The sequence below is a fragment of the Sinocyclocheilus grahami genome, unplaced genomic scaffold (genome assembly GCF_001515645.1).
Source record: "Sinocyclocheilus grahami isolate Dianchi unplaced genomic scaffold, SAMN03320097.WGS_v1.1 scaffold156.1, whole genome shotgun sequence".
NCBI classification, from domain to species: Eukaryota; Metazoa; Chordata; class Actinopteri; order Cypriniformes; family Cyprinidae; genus Sinocyclocheilus; species Sinocyclocheilus grahami.
The window spans coordinates 1,179,219-1,200,365 of NW_015505335.1; the positions used below are offsets into that span (position 1 = coordinate 1,179,219).

The window sequence follows — 21,147 nt, forward strand, 5'->3', positions numbered from 1 at the left end:
ATGTATGTTTTCTTACCAAGTGCCTCAAACAACTCTTGTAGGTATCTTCTTTAGTATTTAATTCCACTAACCTGCAGACTTACAAATACAGTAATTAGTTCTTTGTCAAAAGTGCTCAGAAGCCCCTTACTGTCATCCAATCAGATCAGAGCTTGTCATGTTTGTATAAAATGTGCATAAGGCAGTCAATGAACAAACTGTGGCCTTTCTGAGACTGTGTAATAGCAGTTTTATACTATAGTTATAATTGGAGAGAAATAACTGTTTGACTCATAAGCCACTAAAGCAGCTCCATTAATTGCAGACAGATTCTTGATAGACTTTGCCCAGTTTAGCATGCGCCTCAAGCCACTGTGTGACTGTTTTCGCTCTAGGCCGCCTGCTGCTGTCAAGTATGTTTGGAGGTTGGTTAGAAGTTGTGGTAGCGGGCCGGGTGTGGACTATAATCTTTGGCAGCAGCTCAAGCCTCTGGAAATAGACAAGATGGAGAGTTGTTGACTTTCTTGTGGAAGCTTCTGGAAGCGGGAGGGAGTATTTTCAGCGGAATGCAGGGACCAGGGTCCGTCTCTTCCTTTGGATGATGTGGAGTTTAGCCACATGTGTTCTGAAAGGAACACATGGGAATCCTTAGGCCGTTCTGGCGGTGGGAAAAACAGGAACTGGGTGGAAAGGTGTTGTTTTGGGTATGGAGTGTAGTAATTCTCTATATTCTTTCTCTTTCCTTTTGTCTCAGTTTGTCTCTTCCTGTCTTCTGCAACTGCGGGGAGCTTTGGAGCTCTCTGATGTCATGTCTGGGTTTTGTGTTCTCACACTCCTCGCTCTTGCACTGTAAATGGTTTTCCATGCTCATATCACATCGTCAACATGATCCCCCGCCGGACTGTGCATCCTTCATTAAGGCCCTGATATATGCAACTCTGCGCTCCGGTCAAGTCACGTCACATTTATTTATATAGCACTTTATACAATAGATTGCTTTAAAACAAGCAGCTTTATAATATTAAACATGAAAAAAAGTCTCAGTGTTGCTTTCAATTAGAATTACAACTTCAATTTCTACTATAAAGCAGCTTTCCTGTGTGTTCACATATTTACTCGCATCTGACTTTGATGGACTGAACATAAAAAATGTACTGGAGAAGATATCCACATCAAGGATTGTGGAGCCACAGAACCAAACCTACAGTATTAAGTACCTAGTATGGACCCATAGCATAACTGCCATGGCTCAAAGTTAGTTCAAATGTATTTACCTGCCGAAGCAAAGTTTTCCGGAAAGTTTGCAAGTGGGTTCGAACTACCAAAATGAATGGCAAACAAACTTAATTTTGGCATAAGTTTGTTTGAAATTACATCACACACTTTTGTTCTTTGATTTCACTTTAAGTATATTGGAGCCTTTACATATCAAAGAAGATGAGCCCCAGAGCACACCTAACTATTAAGTATTTACCATGGACCAATGGTAGTTTGAAGGTGTTTACTAGCCGGAGCAAACTTTTCTAAAGTCTTATTTACCAAGCTGTTTGAACTCCAGAAACAAACTATAACGCAGGGGTCTCCGACCATGCTTGTGGAGAGCTGCTGTCCTGCAGATTTCAGCACCAACCTCAATTAAACACACCTGAACCAATGTAATCAAGGTCTTCAGACTCACTAGAAGCTTACAGGCAGGTGTGTTGGAACTAAAGTCTACATGATGGTAGCTCTCCAGGAGCAGGGTTGGAGATCCCTGCTCAAAACCACATGTGTCAAATTCCAGTCGTGGAAGGCCACTGTCATGCAGAGTTTATCTCCAACCAGCTCCAACACACTTGCCTGGAAGCTTCTAGTGAGTCTGAAAACCTTGATTACATTAGTTAAGGTGTGTTTAATTAGGGTAACACTACAGGACAGTGGCCCTCCAGGAACTGAATTCGACACCCCTGGTCTAAACGAACTTGCTTTGAAGTTTATTTTGTTCAAAACTACGTCATATCAGTTTATTTTTTTGGAAAATCCCTCCAAATTCTACCTTGTACTTGGATGTGAGACCAGCGTACCATTCTGGTTGAACCTTAAACCTAGTTTTACTTATTTACAGGATTCTTTACACATGAATGCTCTTTTCGGTGTGCTATTATATCAGCCATGATTCCATGTTCTGTAGTGAAAAAATCCAACTGACTTTCTCCAGTGCCAGTGTTGCACACCCACATTGACACAAGACGAGGGGCCTTCAGCAAGAGTCTGGTTTGGTATGCTGGTTGTGATGGCTTCTGGCTCACTGATTTGTATGACATGCGTTGAATGGCACATTATAAAGTATTAAGGAGATCTTCTTCACTGATAAGTCCCTATGCATTTGACTGAGATTATCAAGCCTATACATACCAGACTACTTTGTATGGGGCGGCTATATCTTTTTTCATCCTTGTTGTTCTGTCATCCCTTATATGTAACACTGCACCTTTGTCATGCTATTGACTGTGCCCAGCTTTCTCATTTAAAACTCGATCCAAGTTGGCTTGTTCAGGTAGCTAATCTTCTCATGCCAGGTAGTTGCTCGGTGCCAAGTGGGATTTCGCTCTACAATGATTGGCAGACGACGACTGTAATGCAGAAGTGCTCGGGTATCACACCCGACTGGCTCTCAGGTTTATATCACATCATGGTCACAGCTGTCAGCTCGAAATGAAAGGCAACCAACCAAATCCACCACACCAGCTCTCATGCTAATTAGCACAAATAGGTTCTGAGCGATACTGTGTCGAAATCCCCCTGCAAGATCTTCATCAGAGAGCTGCTCTGTTGCGTCTTCTTCTGCTCTACATGCCTTGTGTTTAAAAGGCGTTGGATGTAAATGATTTTTATTGGTTTAACTTCACCATATGGTTTTAAAAATGCACCAGGCCACAATCTAAAGTTCTTAAAGGGATCACGGATTTTTTTATCATTTTATTTCTCTTAAGGGGCCAATGGTAATGTTTATCAAAGTTTTGTTGCAGTGATAATGTAATATTATGTCTTCTTCTGCTCTACATGCCTTGTGTTTAAAAGGCGTTGGATGTAAATGATTTTTATTGGTTTAACTTCACCATATGGTTTTAAAAATGCACCAGGCCACAATCTAAAGTTCTTAAAGGGATCACAGATTTTTTTTATCATTTTATTTCTCTTAAGGGGCCAATGGTAATGTTTATCAAAGTTTTGTTGCAGTGATAATGTAATATTACACGACCATTTCCACCCTCTTGTTGACCCTTAGGCTGTTTTTTGCTAATGTACCAATAAAGTCTCAAAGTAAAACTTTGTCTTTGAATGTAAAATGAGATGCAAAGTTTTACTCATGGGCTATGAGCTATCTGTTGGATTCACTCAAGTTTGTAGAAAACCGTTCTTCAATATCAGCCTCTTTGCTAAGCCTGAACACACTGTGACACAAAACAAAACACATTTTTTTAAAGTGACTAGTATGGTTACCCATACTAGGAATTAGTTATCTGCTTTAATCCCATCCTAAGTGCACGCACACAGCAGTGAACACACACACACCCAGAGCAGTGGGCAGCCATTTATGCTGCGGCGCCCAGGGAGCAGTTGGGGGTTCAGTGCCTTGCTCAAGGACACCTCAGTCGTGGTATTGAAGGTGGAAGAGAGGGCTGTACATTCACTCCCCCCACCTGCAATTCCTGCCGGACCTGAGACTCAAACTCGCAACCTTTGGGTTACGAATCCGACTCTCTAACCATTAGGCCACGTCTTCTCCATTTTGAAGCACAGTTAAAGATTCAATTGACCCCTAGGGTTGGATACCGAAACCCGGTACCAATATGGCATTGGCACCGAATCCGAACACAGATTTCGGTGCCATGCCTGAGCTATCGATTGAAATATTTGTCCTCTGGTTCTCCGAAACGGACGTAAGAAGCATCATCACCGGCACCGCACGTGAAAAATAATTTCCCGACTGAGAAAATGCATGTGAACTCAAGTCGAAAATCTCTAATAATACAAATCCAACAAATCTTTGTAGTAACGCGAGTGTCCATGTTGTTTTCACATTCCGCCTTAAAAGCACAACTCGGGAAATGAGAGCATTCGAGGAGCACGTGAATGCAGTAATTACACTTGCTCTGATGGCAGCAGGTAGCCTTCCGTTAACTAAGCTAAACATGCTTAAATTAAAATGCCTAAAGCTAAACCTCCCTTGTATTCACATTTCTAAATCTGTTGTCCAACAAAAGAGAACATTATAACCTTTTTACTCCACAACACCAGTCAAATGCTTCCTTTTGTGATCTGATGTGGCTTCATGTCACAGAATGAGGCAGTTTATATGTTCTGTTTACTCAGTTAACTTACAGCTATAATAGCAGTGCCTTTGTCCATATAAGGGATTTCCTGAGTTTCGCTACTTCCATGACTGGATATGTGGATTTTCTGTGCGAGGGCGCCCTCTGGCATCCAGTATGTATGAAACAGACATCATGTGTTTATAGTGCTAATGGCCAATTCATCATTTTTTGGGGAATTTTTATTTATTCATTTTTTAATAAGTATCGGTTCAGGCACCGTTTAGGCACCGGAACCATTTAACCATGTATGAGTTTCTTTCTTCTGTGGAACATAAGAAGATCATTTGAAAGTCACTGGGGTCCAAACAACATTGAACCCCTTTGATATTCATTGTATGGACTAAAAAAGTTTAGTTTTTCAAAATAACTTATTTTGTGTTCCTCAGAAGAAAGTCACTCACACAGGTCTGAAACAACAAGAGTGTAAGTAAATGATGACAGAATCTTTGTTTCTGGACAAAATCAGTAAAATGTTTAATGGCAAAGGTAATGGCAAAACATAACTTTGGCAAAGCTTACCTATATTTGTTATTGTTAGTTATATACTTACTGGAATAAGATCTACTACTTCTCATGTTTATGAATAATAGTATCTATCCTACTGCCTCCTTATTACTTCAACATGACTGACTGAGCGACACAAGTTTATGAACACTGAATAGGCATTGTTGGCATAAATTTGGGCTGCCGTGTGCATTAATCTGACATTAAAAAGTCCCCCCCCCAAAAAAAATCATACCTAACCATTTTTTCCAGCATCATTCATTTCAATAAATGATTGTTTTGGACATAAGAGAAGTTTCTCGTTATGTAACTTGTGTTATGTTTACAAATTGTTTTGAACTTTTTAATTTCAAAAGTTTGATATCCTAAAACAACACAAACAACATAAAACCTCTAAATCCGCTCAAAAGTCTTATGGCAGCTCTCGACACATCAGAGCTACGAAAATTAAAAGCTCTTCTCTGCAACAACAGGAAATCTTCAAAATGCAGCTGGCAGAAGCAAAGAACACCCCCGCCCCACCTTGACGTGCATCACTTGCACAAATAAGAGAGGAGATCCCTGGTGGGTACACCTGCAAAAGTGCCACCATCAGGAACCCTTACAGATGGCTCTTCATTAACATGATGACCACCAATCTTAGTAGCTCATCTCAAAGTTGGATTATCCATGTTTGTTCATGAGCCAAAAATCTAAGGATGTTGTGGTTCTGATGAGGTGCTGTAATGCGGTGAAAGTTGTTAACAACAGGAAAAGAGAAATATTACATTAGCAGAGTGTATAGTGGATATGTATAGATGGGTTATAAATGAAGCTAATCGATGTTTCTTTCTTTCTTTGTTTTGTCCAGTTTCCTGAATGTGGCTTTTATGGGATCTATGACAAGATCCTCCTCTTCAAGCATGACACCAACAGCAGTAACATCCTGCAGCTGGTCAAGGCTGTGTCGGACATCCAGGAAGGGGACCTGGTGGAAGTTGTTTTGTCGGGTAGGTCGATTAGTATAGTTTAAACTCTCAGCAACAAAGCTAGAATTCATTCAATATTAAGATATGATGATTTCTGCTGACATGAATGACAGCAACCACTGGCCTGAGGATAAAATTTTTTTTTCCTATTCTCCCCCCTCATTTCACATTCCAGCAATTTGAATACATCTCTTTGTATACAATGCAATCATACATTGTAGAACATGTTGCATAATCTTTAGAATGTAAAGAGTATTTAATAATAACAATAATTGAATTTACTGAAATAAAATAAAATATAAATCTTAGATGAAAAATTAGAAATGCCTTGACAACAAGATGAAATAAAATAAGTTTGGGATGAAGTACCAAAATGACTGACCAAAACTGAAATAAATATAAATCAAAGCTAAATAAAATATGAATATAAAACAATTATATAAAAAAATGTTACAATATTTTAAAATGACAAAAGCACAAAATAAAATGACTAAAACTTTAACTAAAATTAAAATAAACTGAAACTAGAAAGATATTTCAAAATATTAATAAATGCTATAATATGATATAAATAATACTAAAACATCGTTGTAATAATGAGAATTAGTAAATGCATCTGGGGATAATGTTAATTTCCAAAAAAAAAATTAATTTATGCTGAATACAGCATTTTTATTTTAAAATGAAATTTGACCAGATTCAGATTCAGTTTTTTTTTTAACCCATAGAGAGTAACACAGGGATCTTCAAAAAAAGCGCTGGAACATAAATCTACAGGGTTTGCATTCTTGTATCGACTTTAAAATCACAATGAAGTACTGAAGTGATATGAATCAACAGTACAGTATAGTACAGACACAAAGTAATTTCCTGGAGGTTAACACACTTTTTTATATAATGTTAAAATGGCTATAATGTCAATAACCAAAATCTGAACAATAGCTTTTAACAAGAAGTCACATTACTGAACTGAAAGGATGTGACCTAGATCATATCAACGTCCCTTTCGGTTCATTTTATCTAATGGATAAACTCACAAAGCCCCAGCCTGATGTCTGAGAGCCAAAGTGGAAGATCTAATGAGATCAGCACAGAAGTTTTTTGAGAGCATGTTGAGATTTGATAGAGATTTTTTTGAAAACGACGTTTTTGAGAGAGGCGGGGCATAGAGGACCTACAATAACGTACAGTATTTGAAAAATAATGTGTTTTTTGAACATTAAAGCATGTCAACATATTCGGTTACACCAAATACACAAAATAATGATGTTTAAAATAGCATCATATGACCCCTTTAAGCATTTTTTTTTATTAATTAAAAAATAACAGACATCTGCTGGAAATTGTATTTTCAAACTTTAAAATGCTGCAAATACAACTCATTGTTTTCTCCGTATTCATTTACTGTAGATTTAGGGACCATATTGGCGTATTGTGTTTCCTTCAATTTGTTACTCAAATTGTATTTACGTGGTCTTGAAATGTATTGAAATGTCTTAAATTTACCTTCATAAAACTTGCAGAAACCCTAAAGAGGGTTTGAATGACAATGGAGCAGTTAGCACTGATGTGTCCTTTTTGTGATTTTGTTCTGTGTTCTGCAGCTGCTGCTACATCCGAGGACTTCCAGATTCGGCCTCACGCGTTAAACGTGCACTCGTATCGTGCGCCGGCGTTCTGCGATCACTGCGGCGAGATGCTTTTCGGCCTGGTGCGTCAAGGACTCAAATGTGATGGTGGGGACTCTGTCTTTCACAATTTGTATTCTTCATGCTGGACTTGGTTTCATTCAATCATAGCTAGACTTGTTGTGCGCTGTCATGCAACTTCATATATTTTCCATGACCCAACTAGCTCCATTTAAAGAAATGTTTGGACATAAGTGTGATAAATGTCCACAGTGTGCAATTTTTTTGCCCTCTTACTGTCTCCCCCTGCAGGCTGTGGACTGAATTACCACAAACGCTGTGCTTTTAGTATTCCCAATAACTGCAGCGGGGCGAGGAAGCGGCGTTTGTCCACCACGTCCCTCACCAGCAGTCAGTCTCTGCGTCTGTCCACTGCAGAGTCCCTCAGTAGTCTCAACAGCAGTGTGACATCTGAAGAAGCCAGTCTCATCCGATCGCACACCCAGATGGTACAGCACACATTCAATTCCATGTTTTAAACATTTGCGAATCAAGAAAAATACTATGTGTTCTTGAGTAAAAAACAGCTGTAAAATAAGAAATGTGCTAAATGAATACAAGTAAAATTGTACATCTCGAATTGTACATATTTTTAGAATTTACATTTTTATGTATATGTATACTGACAGTCAAAAGTTTGGAGTAATTATGGAATCATTTTTTTTAATTTTTTTTATTTTTAAAGAAGTGCTAAGAAATGCTTAGCAAAGGCTGAATTTATTTGATCAAAAATACAGTAGAAACAGCAAAATTGTGAAATATTATTACATGGCAAAGCTGAATTTTCAGCAGCCATTACTGCAGTCATTATGAATAAAGTTTTCAAACTTAAAAAAAAAAAATTTGAGAACCAAATCAGCATATTAGATTGATTTGTGAATATATATATATATATATTCATTATATATGAACTAACAATGAAAAATACTTGTAAAGCATTTATTCATATCAGTTCATATTAATTGCTACATTTACTAATACATTATTACAATCAAATGTTTTAAGTTTAATTAATGGAACTGAGCTAACATTGAAAGGTTGTATTTTTATTTATTACCATTAACAACGATTACTAAATACTGTAACAAATGTTTTGCTCATATTTCGTTAATATTAGATAATGCATTCATTAATGTTAACTAATGAAACTTATTATAAAGCATTACCATCAAATTTTAATTAACTAAATTTTGTAATAATATACATAGATTTTTCAATTAACTTTTACATAATGGAATATTAATGTTTAATTCAATCATATCATGCCATGTAAACACCATGTCGGATCTTTCTCCAGCCCCGCACCCCCAGTGAGGCCAGGCGCTTTTACACCGGGCGGCCCGTCCACCTGGACAAGATCCTCATGACTAAAGTGAAGGTCCCGCACACATTCGCCGTTCACTCGTACACGCGTCCCACCGTGTGTCAGTACTGCAAGAGACTGCTGAGAGGACTCTTCCGCCAGGGACTCCAGTGCAAAGGTCAGACAATCCTGCTCAATAATCCATCCAGATTTACAAATTAGTATTAAAAACAACTAGGAAAGGGATTTGTTCATGTTGTATTAGTGAATTCCTCATTTACCTGCATAATGACATATATAAGAATGTAATGACATATAGTAATATAATATATGTCATTACATTCTTATATTAATGACACTTTTTAAAACATATAAACAGAAAACAGATTTTAAATCATAATAATATTTCACAATATTACTGTTTTTACTCTATTTTGATCAAATAAATGCAGCTTTGATGAGCATAAGAGACTTTTAAGAGCATAAAATACAAAAGAGACTTTCAAAAACATTAAAAAAAATCTTACTGACCACACGATTTTGAACAGTAGTGTAGTTTGTAATACAGAAAATCATCCTAGCAACAGGACAAACATTAATAATGCAATATTAATTTGAAATTATTTTAAATCCACAGCACAAGTAACTTTTTGTATAGACATTAGGTAACTTATTTATAAGTATTCTACATATTAATTGAACTTGATAGCTTTCCACTGTTACGACCTATGGAATGCCAATCCTGCCATAATTAGAAATGAATAAAGAAAGAAAGAAATGTACAAAGAAATGTAAAAAAGCAAATATAAATTAATAAATTAATAAATATACAAAGACAAGTAAAATAGCAAAAATAAATAATTATTTATAATTGTATTTCCTTATGTAATTTTTTAAATATTTTTTCCACATTTATTTTTTATTTTATTTATTTATAAATGTATTTATTTCCACTTTTATTTATTTTCACATGTATTTATTTACGTATTTATTTCTTTATTTCCACATTTATTTTTTTCTACATTTATTTCTTTTTACATTGATATATTTTCGCATTTCTTTCTTTCTACATTTCTTTGTCCGTAGGGTAATGAGAAGGGCGTGTTTTACCTCAGGAATAGCAATCGAGCCAGAGTAGGCGAGGGGTAAGCGTTGAGACCACAGTTACACCTTGTGGTGCCCAAACGAAGTGCAAGAAGTGTAGCCTACATGGCCTGTTGATAGTGTGGGATGTATGATTTAGATGGGCAATATGGCCAAAATCTTATTTAAATTTCAAGTGGGGGTTTGTTTAGGCTGGGAAGCGTGCAATCTGTGATCGCGTGAATTTGCTGAAGCTCCCGAAAGCGTGCTTTCTTATGCGCGCTGTTTTTTAGGTTTCACTTTCAACGCATACAAGGAACGGAGCTAGTGAAACACACACATGCATTATAGCCTCCTTCTATCCCGAATCTTTGAAACATGCGTTGTATGCGTTGAAAGTGAAACCTAAAAAAACAGCGTGCATAAGAAAGCAATTGCCTCAAAGCTTACCCCTCGCCTACTCTGGCTCGATTGCTATTCCTGAGGTAAAACACGCCCTTCTCATTACCCTACGGACAAAGAAATGTATAAATAAATACATGTGAAAATAAACAAATGTAAAAAGAAATAAATGTATAAATAAATAAATGTGGAAATAAATACATAAGTAAATAAATACATAAATGTGAAAATAAAATAAATAAATAAATGTATAAATAAATAAAATAAAAAATACATAAATAAGGAAATAAAATGATAAATAATTATTTATTTTTGTTTTTTTTTTACTTTTCTTTGTATATTTATTTATATATTCATTTATTTATATTTGCTTTTTTAAATTTCTTTGTGCATTTATTTATTTATTTCTAATTAAGTCAGCTTTGGCATTCCATAACGACCGTGGTACACTGCTTGTTTTTGAGGGTTAACTTTGTGACATACAACAACTCAATAAAAAAAAATAAAAAATAAACATGTCACATATCTTTGGAAAGCAGAGATTTGTTTGATTCGAATGATGCAAACCATTAAGAAACTATTAATTAAGATTCAATCAGCACAACAGGTACAATCAGGCTTCATGCTGTGATCCCATTGTGTTTTCCAGCTAATAGCTCCCAGCTATAGTCATCTGCAGGAATCTGTAAACAAAAAAAAACATTTTTCAGTGTGTTCAAAGTTCTATCACTCAATACCAGTAAGACTTACAGTTTCTGTTTAGGAACAAACCTCAGAGTGTCACCTTTCAAAAGAGACCAAAACCATGCATATACTCCAGATGGTTCAAGAAAAGCATGCAATTACTTTGGGTATGCCTTTTTAGGCGTTTTAGGCTAATTTTACTGGAATGCTAAGGGGTTCATTTAAAATATGTGTATTGTGTATTAATTTAATCAAAACCTATATTGCTAATATTTATATTTGATATAATTATTAATATTTGATTTTATGACTCTTTTTTTTCTCTTTTCTTTTTAAAGACTGCAAGTTCAACTGCCACAAGCGATGTGCATACAAGGTCCCAAATGACTGCTTAGGGGAGACTCTTGGTAATGAGTGTGAGAGAAACAGTGTTGACATGATGGACATTATTAACGCATTTGAAATATTTGCACTGTTTCTTCTGCTTCTGCAAGCATGTAATTATTGTTTGTCACTTCATGCTGTTTGCGTGGTAATTCTTTCCCATCTGTCTCTGTCTCAGACATATTAAGTCCAAGCACAGACATGGAGGTGCCGATGGACTTTAGTAATGAGTATTCTGACACTGATAAGTCATCTCTGATGGACGACTCAGACGAGGCCTGCAGTATCCCTGGGTCTTTCTCCCCAGACAACAACCAGGATGGAGCCAGTGGAGACCAGAGGTAGTTAGACAGGTTTTAGACATACAGACAAAATTAAGGCCTAGTCACAGTAAACACAAAATTGGAAAGACAAATAATATAGTTTTATGCAACTCAGGCCCATTGGAAATACGAGACTGCATACATTTATGCAAAAATGTACCTATGTACGTATACATTTCACTAGAGTTTTTAGCTGAAATGAACACTAGCGACAATAAAACAGCAACTACTTTTGTTCCTTTTCGCACAAATTATGATTAAGGGGCAGATTGAATAAAGGCTTATTTTTACATGGTTCCTTGAACATCACTGTTATGACCTCAAAACACGTTTACCATAGTTTGTCACTTATAATATAATACATTGTATTGTTTGCATTACATAACCAGCTCCATATATATGGCTTTTCTGACATAGTAAACTTGCTCGATAGCTCACCCGGTAGTGCGTTGCATTTGCGATAAAGAGCGCCCTGGTACGAGTCCGTGAAACACGAGTCATGACACTCCACAAAAGAGCTCAAAGCCTTGCATACAGAAGCTAAAATGGCACGGTTGCTTCAGCAAATGTGTTTTTATTTCACATTTTATCACGTTTTGTTTTGTTTTGTTTAGTGTTGGTGGTATGCTATTTCTGAAATGTCGTGATATGTACAATAAACATCTAATGACTGAGAAAAGAGAAAACTGATAAAATTACACACCATATATGCTTTGAAACTACCGTGAAACGCTACAAGAAGCGCAATATCATTTTGCAACTATATTGTACCCACAAACATGTTATTTTTATGACACTGTGCTACTTATAAACCCGCATCTGCAGTGAAGAAAAAGTGATATCACTGATAAATGCCTCTTGTGGATGTGTTATCTGAAAAGTGCAGTGAAATATGTATACCTGGACTAATGTATTTCAGGTTTTGCCGAAATGTAGGTAGAGTTATGCATTTCCAATGAGCATGGGATGGTTTTATGGCTTATACAAATCGTATACACCAACATTAGAAGGTGTACAAGGCCTTCACATCAAGTGTGAAAATTTGATTTGCAACTATGCATTCTCATAGTGTAGCTCAGTTTCCCTCAGTGAAAAAACGAAACGACCAATAAGATATTAGCTTTTCGCAAACGATACACTTGCAATTCATGTTGTATTGGTGTGTCTCTCTTTGTATGAATAGCTTTTATTCAGCACGCAGCTGCCTCCGTACCTCTATGTCTGCTCACACCTGGGTTGTCTTATATGATCTCATGATTTATGACTTGTGTGCTGTGATGTTTCCGCAGTGCTAATATTCCTCTGATGAGAGTAGTGCAGTCGATCAGGCAGACCACACGTCGCTCTAGCACAGCCATCAAGGAAGGCTGGATGGTGCACTACAGCAACAAGGACACACTGGTACTTCCTCTGACTGCTGGCTGACCTGAAAGGGATAATTCACCCAAAAATGAATATTCTAACCTCATTTGCTCACTCTTTTTGCCAGTGTGATAAGTCATTTATCTATTTACATTTTTTACGTTATAAATTGCTAATTTATTACCTAATTACTTCAAATGACACTTGTAGTCTATGCATATCTATTATTGACTCTTGCAACCAACACGTTGACAACGATCTCATTTTAATACGTTTAAAGGTGGGGTAAGTGATTTCTCGTAGCCGATGTTGACATTTCAAATCACCAAAACAAACACGCTTCTACCCCAAAAGGGTCTCGCCCCTATTTTGATAGCTCCGCCTCACACATACGTATGAACCCAGGCAATTATTAATTCTGTGAAACAAAGCAAAATCAAAGTTACACTGTGTCAACACCGGACGCGAGATGCGCGACAAAATACTATAGAACTCATTATAATCAATGATGCTGTCTACAATGGATGCGGCGCGGCACGACAAATCCCAGACAGAAAACTGCTGCTGCGTTGAACCCAGGCAATTATTAATTCTGTGAAACAAAGCAAAATCAAAGTTACACTGTGTCAACACCGGACGCGAGATGCGCGACAAAATACTATAGAACTCATTATAATCAATGATGCTGTCTACAATGGATGCGGCGCGGCACGACAAATCCCAGACAGAAAACTGCTGCTGCGTTCTATTTATGAGGTATTGACTCAAACTTCAAATGATTTTCAACGGTCGCTTTGTTGCGTCCAGTGTAGACAGCTAAAAAGAAGAAACAAAGCAACCTCGGCATCCGATCGCAGGCCTTCCCACCCCTTGAGTTCTCTCCAGCGCTGGAAAGCTGATCCGATATTTACACGGGTCCTACTTCTTGCCTTATTGTAAGCCTTATTTTGTTCCGCAGTCGTTTTCAGTCGGCTGATGTCCATCCTGTGCACTGAGCGCTCTCTCCTCAACATCATGAGTAGACACGCCCCTTACTGCTGATTGGCTACAAGTTTGTTTTGGTACTCGGCCCGAGTCAGTTTTCTAAAGCGTTTTTGAAAAAATGCATACCCCACCGTTAATTATGCATTTATTGATTTATTTAAATATTTATATATTTATTTAATGGTTTAATTTTCTGTAAATTTGGCCCTCCATAATAGTCCTGCATAGTAATATAGTGCGCTAGTCGTATGAACCATTCATTCATTCATTCATTCAAAAACAAACAAACAAATCATTCATTTAGTTGAGTCTTCTACAGGTTTTGAACTATTGAAAGATGAGTAAATGAAGACATTTTTGCATGAACTATTCCTTTAACAAAGCCAGATTATTCTGTCTAGTCTATACACTATCCTTACCTCACTTCCAAACACCCTATTGATATTTCTGTATGTGTTCTGAATCAATCTGCACACTTGCACTATAATATTAGCAAATCTTCAGCTTTTAAATCACAGGCTATTCTGAGCGTCCCCTGCAGGAGTGGATATTGATTTGTAGGAATGAATAGCAGTAAATGTCACTCATATTGCTTCTAGTCAAGTATTTTCACAAAGAATTGGGAACATTTGGTTGAGGCTTTTTCTCAACATAGATATATTGATCTGTTCTCGGCCTCCTGTAAAACGTCTGCATTTCTGTGTAGCATTTTACTCCTCTTTAGCCTTTTCTTTCTAACTTTCCTCCTGGTTTTTCTCTTGCGTCCTCCTCTTCTCTTCAGCTCTGTTTACCCTTCGCTTTCTTCCTCCTGTCTGTTGGGGTGAAGCTGACCCCAGCACCAACTCCTTGTTGACTTATGACCTCTGACCTGTCACCCCACCCTCCAACAGAGGAAGAAACACTACTGGCGCCTTGACTGCAAATGCATCATCCTGTTTCAAAACGACACCACCAACAAATACTACAAGGTAGAATATCCCTTTCTTTTATTGTTTAAAGACTGTTTATTATGGAAGCCCATTTCCGCCATGGGATGAAAAAAAATAGTAATTGCGACTTTTTATCTCACAATTCTGACTCTTATTCTGACAATTCTGAGTTTATATCTCACAATTCCTACTTCTTTCTTGCAATCCTGAGAAAAAAAAAATCTGAATTGTGAGAGAAACAAAAACAGAATTGTGAGGATGTGATTCTTGCAATTCAGAGAAAAAGTCATAATTGTAAGATATACAAGTAAATTCAGAATTGCTACATATAAACTCAGAATTGTGAGATATAAAAAAAGTCACAATTACTTTTTACATTTTTTTATTACAGGGCAGGAAAAAAATAATTGTGAGATGTAAACTTGGAATTTAAAGAACAAAAAATATATTTTTTTGTATATCTCACAGTTCTAAGCTTATATCTTGCAATTGTCTCTATTTTTTATAATTGCAAGAAAAAAAATCAGAATTTTATTTTTACATATATTATTTTTTCATTTAATTAATATTCAATTATTATTATTATATATTTTTTTTCTATCCCATGGTGGAAAAAAGCTTCCATAGTTTATAGACATTGTTAGATAAATTGCACATGAAAAAGGAGTTAATGTGTGTGTGGAAATGCCACATTATATTATGCATTATGCGTTCACAGTGACAGATGAAGCACGAATATTCTGGATTCATGAAATAATGCATTATGAATGGTTTACACAAGCTATTTGGCCATTAGGGTGACTTCACATGTATAAATTACCAGGTTTGATGTGTCATTTCAGTTAATTATCTCTACTCACATTGGTATTAACCCCCAACCTGCTTTGAAATTAACCTCTGCGCATATTGTCTGCATGATTGAGGTTCTAATGTGCCCCTTGTCTCCCTCCGCAGGAGATCCCGCTCTCAGAAATCCTGCAGGTCCGTCCGGCGGGTGATTTCTCTCTCGTCCCTCCTGGCACAAGCCCCCATTGCTTTGAGATCATGACGGGTACTATGATCTACTTTGTTGGTGAGGACCCCAACACCACCCCGTCCCCATCATCCAGTGTGTCTGGTCTGCCCATCTCAGCCAGTCCCAGTAGTGTTGCACCAAACAGCGGGGTGGGGCGAGAGTTCGCCAAAGGATGGGAGACTGTTATACGTCAAGCACTCATGCCAGTCATCTTCCAAGACAACCCTCCAGCAGAAGGTCACACTCCTCACCGTAAGTGAGCTTAAGTCTGGAAGGAAGGTGTGATGCTGCATACATAATCAGTATAGGGATAATGTCTCTGTTAAGAAACCTAAACAAATCACTTGATTATGTGGAGAATTTATAGTTTATAGTTAATTTAGAGAATTTATAGTAAATGTATAGAATATATGATGATGCTATGATATGATGATATAATATGATGCTCATTTGATGGTCATTTAAAAAAAGGGCTATTTAAAATATGATGAATGAATGAATGAATGAATGAATGAATGAATGGATGGATCAACGAATGAATGAATGAATGGATGGATGGATGGATGGATGGATGAATGAATGGATCAGCGAATGAATGGATGAATGGATGGATGGATGAACGGATGGATCAACGAATGAATGAATGAATGGATGGATGGATGGATGAATGAATGGATCAGCGAATGAATGGATGAATGGATGGATGGATGAACGAATGGATCAGCGAATGAATGGATGGATGGATGAATGAATGGATCAGCGAATGAATGGATGAATGGATGGATGGATGAACGAATGGATCAGCGAATGAATGAATGAATGGATGGATGGATGAATGAATGGATCAGCGAATGAATGAATGAATGAATGGATGGATGGATGAATGGATCAGCAAATGAATTAATGAATGTATGGATGGATGAATGAATGGATGAATGGATGGATGGATGAATGAATGGATGAATGGATGGATGGATGAATGAATGGATCAGCGAATGAATGAATGAATGAATGGATGGATGGATGAACGAATGGATCAGCGAATTAATGAATAAATGGATGGATGGATGAATGAATGGATCAGCGAATGAATGCATGAATGAATGAATGGATGGATGGATGGATGGATGTTATTTTTATATTTTCTGTTTTCACTTTAATTTCAGTTAAAGTTTAGAAATGTTGCTTATAATATTTTTTGAATTCTTTATTTATTGGTTTTAGTTTATTTAGTTACTTCAGTACTTATAGCTTGTTTCCAATCAATCAATCAATGAATCAATCAATGTAATTTTTATGTGATTTTATTAATTTAAAAATCAGATATTTTATTCTTATTTAAAAGTGCATAGGTGCATAGGTTCAAATGAATCACTAAGAAAATGTATGTAAAAAATATTGAAAAGTATCTTTTTAGAACTTTCTTGGAAAAATAGATAGATAGATAGATAGATAGATAGATAGATAGATAGATAGATGCAATAAAAGTATTTTAGTGCTTTTAATTTGATAGTTATACAGTACTTGATAAAAATTAATTAAACATTTTCAAAAAGTCATTAAAAAGACATTAAAAAAGAGTTTCATATCAACATGAAGACAAAAGTTAAAATTTTTAAGAACTTTGCAGTTTTACCTTTTTTTTACATTGAAACTTTGATTTTTTAAGATGCAATATTAGTGCTTTTAATTTGATAGTTATACAGTACTTGATAAAAATTAATTAAACATTTTCAAAAAGTCATTAAGTCATTAATAAAAAAGAGTTTCATATCAACATGAAGACAAAAGTTAAAATTTTTAAGAACTTTGCAGTTTTACCTTTTTTTTACATTGAAACTTTGATTTTTTAAATTTAATATTATCATCCTTATTTGTCATCGACCCTCATACAGTACAAGTATAACACTAATGTGGCTATTAATCTGATTGATTTTCAGGGCAGGCGTCAGTCAGCATCTCAGTGTCTAACAGTCAGATTCAGGAGAACGTGGTGAGTAAACATGACCTTTAAAGGTGCAATATATCACATAGTGTGATGATGATGACAAATATGATCATGATAACGATTAAGATAATAATAAATGATGATGATGATGTACCCAACAGGACATTGGAATGGTGTACCAGATCTTTGCTGATGAGGTTCTGGGCTCTGGACAATTTGGTGTGGTATATGGAGGTATGTCTGTTACTGAAAACTAGATTTGGACCATTTCTAAACATAGGGTGTTGCTATATGGTTGCCAAAAGAGCAGCTGCACCCTTTAGACCTTATTATATTCTAGACTGAAGTCCAATTCAGGACAAGTTACATTCTTAAAAATAAAAATTCCTATTGGCATTGATGGTTCCATGAAGGTTCTTTATAGTGGAATTTTTTTTATTAGATTATTAAAATGTTCTTCACACTAAGAAAAAGAATGTTTCTTTCAAGAACTGTTCTTTGGGGAACCAAAAATGGCATCACCACAAAAATCCACTTTTTGGAACCTTTATTTTTAAGAGTGAACACACCAAAGATGGATTTCTTGTTCATATCCCTTGTCCTAAATATATGCAATAGCAAGCACCACTAATGATATGCAAGAATGGATATTTACAAAAAGATCACACATTATCATTTCCTCAACCCGCACAGGAAAACACAGGAAAACTGGCCGGGATGTAGCCGTGAAGGTGATCGACAAGCTTCGGTTCCCCACCAAGCAGGAGAGCCAGCTGAGGAATGAAGTAGCCATATTGCAGGTGACCAGCAAGGGGCGATAGCGAATCAATGATTCATCACATTGTATTGACTGAATGATAATGAACACATATAACACAATTAAACCTGCTGTGTGCCTCCTGATTGTGAGAACACCTGACCTAACATAAGTTCATGCATGCAAATAAGCAACAACGTGACTCACTCAACCGCATCTCTTTACCTTGTCCTTTCAACCTCTCCCAGAGCCTGCGACATTTGGGTATAGTGAATCTCGAGTGCATGTTTGAGACGCCTGAGAAGGTGTTTGTGGTGATGGAGAAACTTCATGGTGACATGCTCGAAATGATACTGTCAAGTGAGAAAGGACGACTTCCTGAGAGACTCACCAAGTTCCTCATCACGCAGGTCAGCGCTACGTTTAGAGCTTAAAACATGCTTCTTAGAGGTTAAGGGCCATTCATACCAAGGACATTCAAACCTGTTAATACATGCTAATAATGAAAAGAACAGCATGAGTCATATGAATTCATGTGTGAATAATGACCACCTTAACTATACATGTTAGTACATACCTGTTAGCAAATATATTAATTAACACTTTGTGGTAATTATTGTTCTTGATTAGTGCATGCCTTAACTCATTATTAGTTCACATTAAAGTAATATTTAATTCAGGTATTAGTACATGATTATTCATATACTCTCATTTATCATTTTATGTTGCAGATAACTATAACGATAACTATACTAGTGTCATGTTTATTATTAGCACATAAATGCACAAGCTCTTTAAAATCAGGAGGGTACTGATTGGCTGTCAATGTTTTTATCGTTCACTCGCTGGAAAAAGTTCTGTAAGCGATTCCAACAATATCGTTATTGTTTCTTTGTGTCATTATCGTTATAGCTGTGGTGTTCATTATTTTCATAAAATGAAGGCCTGTTCATACTACAGTAGATACGATCACTACGAAGTTAACTATAGCTATACATTTTCATAATCATTCTAAAGGCCTGTTTGCACCCAGAATGACAACTATTATGATAACTATATTAGCAGCCTGTTTTTTTTTTTGTTGAAAGCGTGCACTGCAGTTTTGTCTTTTACCGCTTTAAATGCTCAAGCTCTTTAATGCTAGGTAGATTCTGATTGGCTGTCAAAGTTTTTATCATATAGTTATCGTGCTTAGTGTAAATGGGCCTTTAAATGTGCAGTAAGTGATTTCTGAGAAACGCTTGGTAGCTCCACCCTCAAATTTGCTATGCAAAACATGCTATGCAACACAGGCACCTCTACCATCATGGGTGGACACGCCCCTTACTGGTGATTGGCTGCAAGTGTGTTTTGGTGCTCGGTCTGATCCACTTCAAACAGCGTTTCTCAGAAATCCCTTGCTACACCTTTAAAGGCATTATGTTGAACCAATATCTTCTCTTTCTAGATTTTGGCTGCTCTGAGGCACCTTCACTTCAAAAACATAGTGCACTGTGACCTCAAGCCTGAGAACGTGCTATTAGCATCAGCGGATCCTTTCCCACAGGTCAGAGAATTCAATGCAATGCAGTTTTAATATTTGAATACTTTTTTTCATAATGCTAGGTTGTACTTCTCATTTTTTTCTCGTTTTGTTGACTCTTAACACTTCTTCCCACCCACACGGCATATTCATAGGTGAAACTTTGTGACTTTGGTTTTGCTCGCATCATCGGAGAGAAGTCTTTCCGCCGTTCGGTTGTTGGCACGCCAGCTTATTTGGCCCCCGAGGTCCTGCTGAACCAGGGTTACAATCGCTCTCTGGACATGTGGTCTGTAGGTGTGATCATGTATGTCAGTCTGAGTGGAACTTTCCCCTTCAACGAGGACGAAGACATCAATGATCAGATCCACAATGCCGCCTTCATGTACCCACCCAACCCATGGAAACAGATCTCTCCTGAAGGTACAAACACAGTAAAATTACACCGAATTAAATACAAGTTCATAATGTACAATAACACGTCAGATCAAATTGAGAATAGAAGTATATGAAAAGTTAAAAGAGCTGAGTAGAGAACACTTTGCGTGGCTCTTCCTGGAAATTTACTTCATAACAACAAAAAGAAATCCGATGCATTAAAAGCAGGCTGATCGTTGAGTAGCTCCATCCGCCTTCGATTTGCTGTCTGCTGCTGTAAATCATTTAGCTTCAATCAATGCAGATTTTGTTTGTGTGATCTCTCCATTTCTCCATAGCTATCGACCTCATCAATAACCTGCTCCAAGTGAAGATGAGAAAACGCTACAGTGTGGACAAGAGTCTCAGCCATACCTATCTACAGGTAATGCTAAGATCAGGCTCATGCTTTTAATGCTTCTTTCAATTAATAGGACACCACATATGGCTTTCTAAGAACACACACACACACACAAACACACACACACACACACACACACACACACACACACACATATATATATATATATATATATA

At 36.7% G+C, this 21,147-nt stretch overlaps 1 protein-coding gene across 1 annotated transcript in view; it reads left to right on the forward strand.

Moving 5' to 3' along the window:
- The first annotated feature begins 5,649 nt into the window (after nt 1-5,649).
- prkd2 (protein kinase D2) overlaps nt 5,650-21,147 on the forward strand; it is a 25,353-nt gene continuing 9,855 nt past the window's right edge. Inside the window, exons 1-16 of the mRNA XM_016282202.1 lie at nt 5,650-5,830; nt 7,414-7,545; nt 7,750-7,946; nt 8,795-8,978; nt 11,308-11,376; nt 11,532-11,694; nt 12,966-13,077; nt 14,913-14,990; nt 15,906-16,218; nt 17,907-17,959; nt 18,076-18,148; nt 18,608-18,714; nt 18,920-19,081; nt 20,119-20,217; nt 20,349-20,616; nt 20,910-20,995. Of these exons, the coding sequence (XP_016137688.1) occupies nt 5,650-5,830; nt 7,414-7,545; nt 7,750-7,946; nt 8,795-8,978; nt 11,308-11,376; nt 11,532-11,694; nt 12,966-13,077; nt 14,913-14,990; nt 15,906-16,218; nt 17,907-17,959; nt 18,076-18,148; nt 18,608-18,714; nt 18,920-19,081; nt 20,119-20,217; nt 20,349-20,616; nt 20,910-20,995 (2,277 nt within the window). The remainder of the gene's footprint in view (nt 5,831-7,413; nt 7,546-7,749; nt 7,947-8,794; nt 8,979-11,307; nt 11,377-11,531; nt 11,695-12,965; nt 13,078-14,912; nt 14,991-15,905; nt 16,219-17,906; nt 17,960-18,075; nt 18,149-18,607; nt 18,715-18,919; nt 19,082-20,118; nt 20,218-20,348; nt 20,617-20,909; nt 20,996-21,147) is intronic.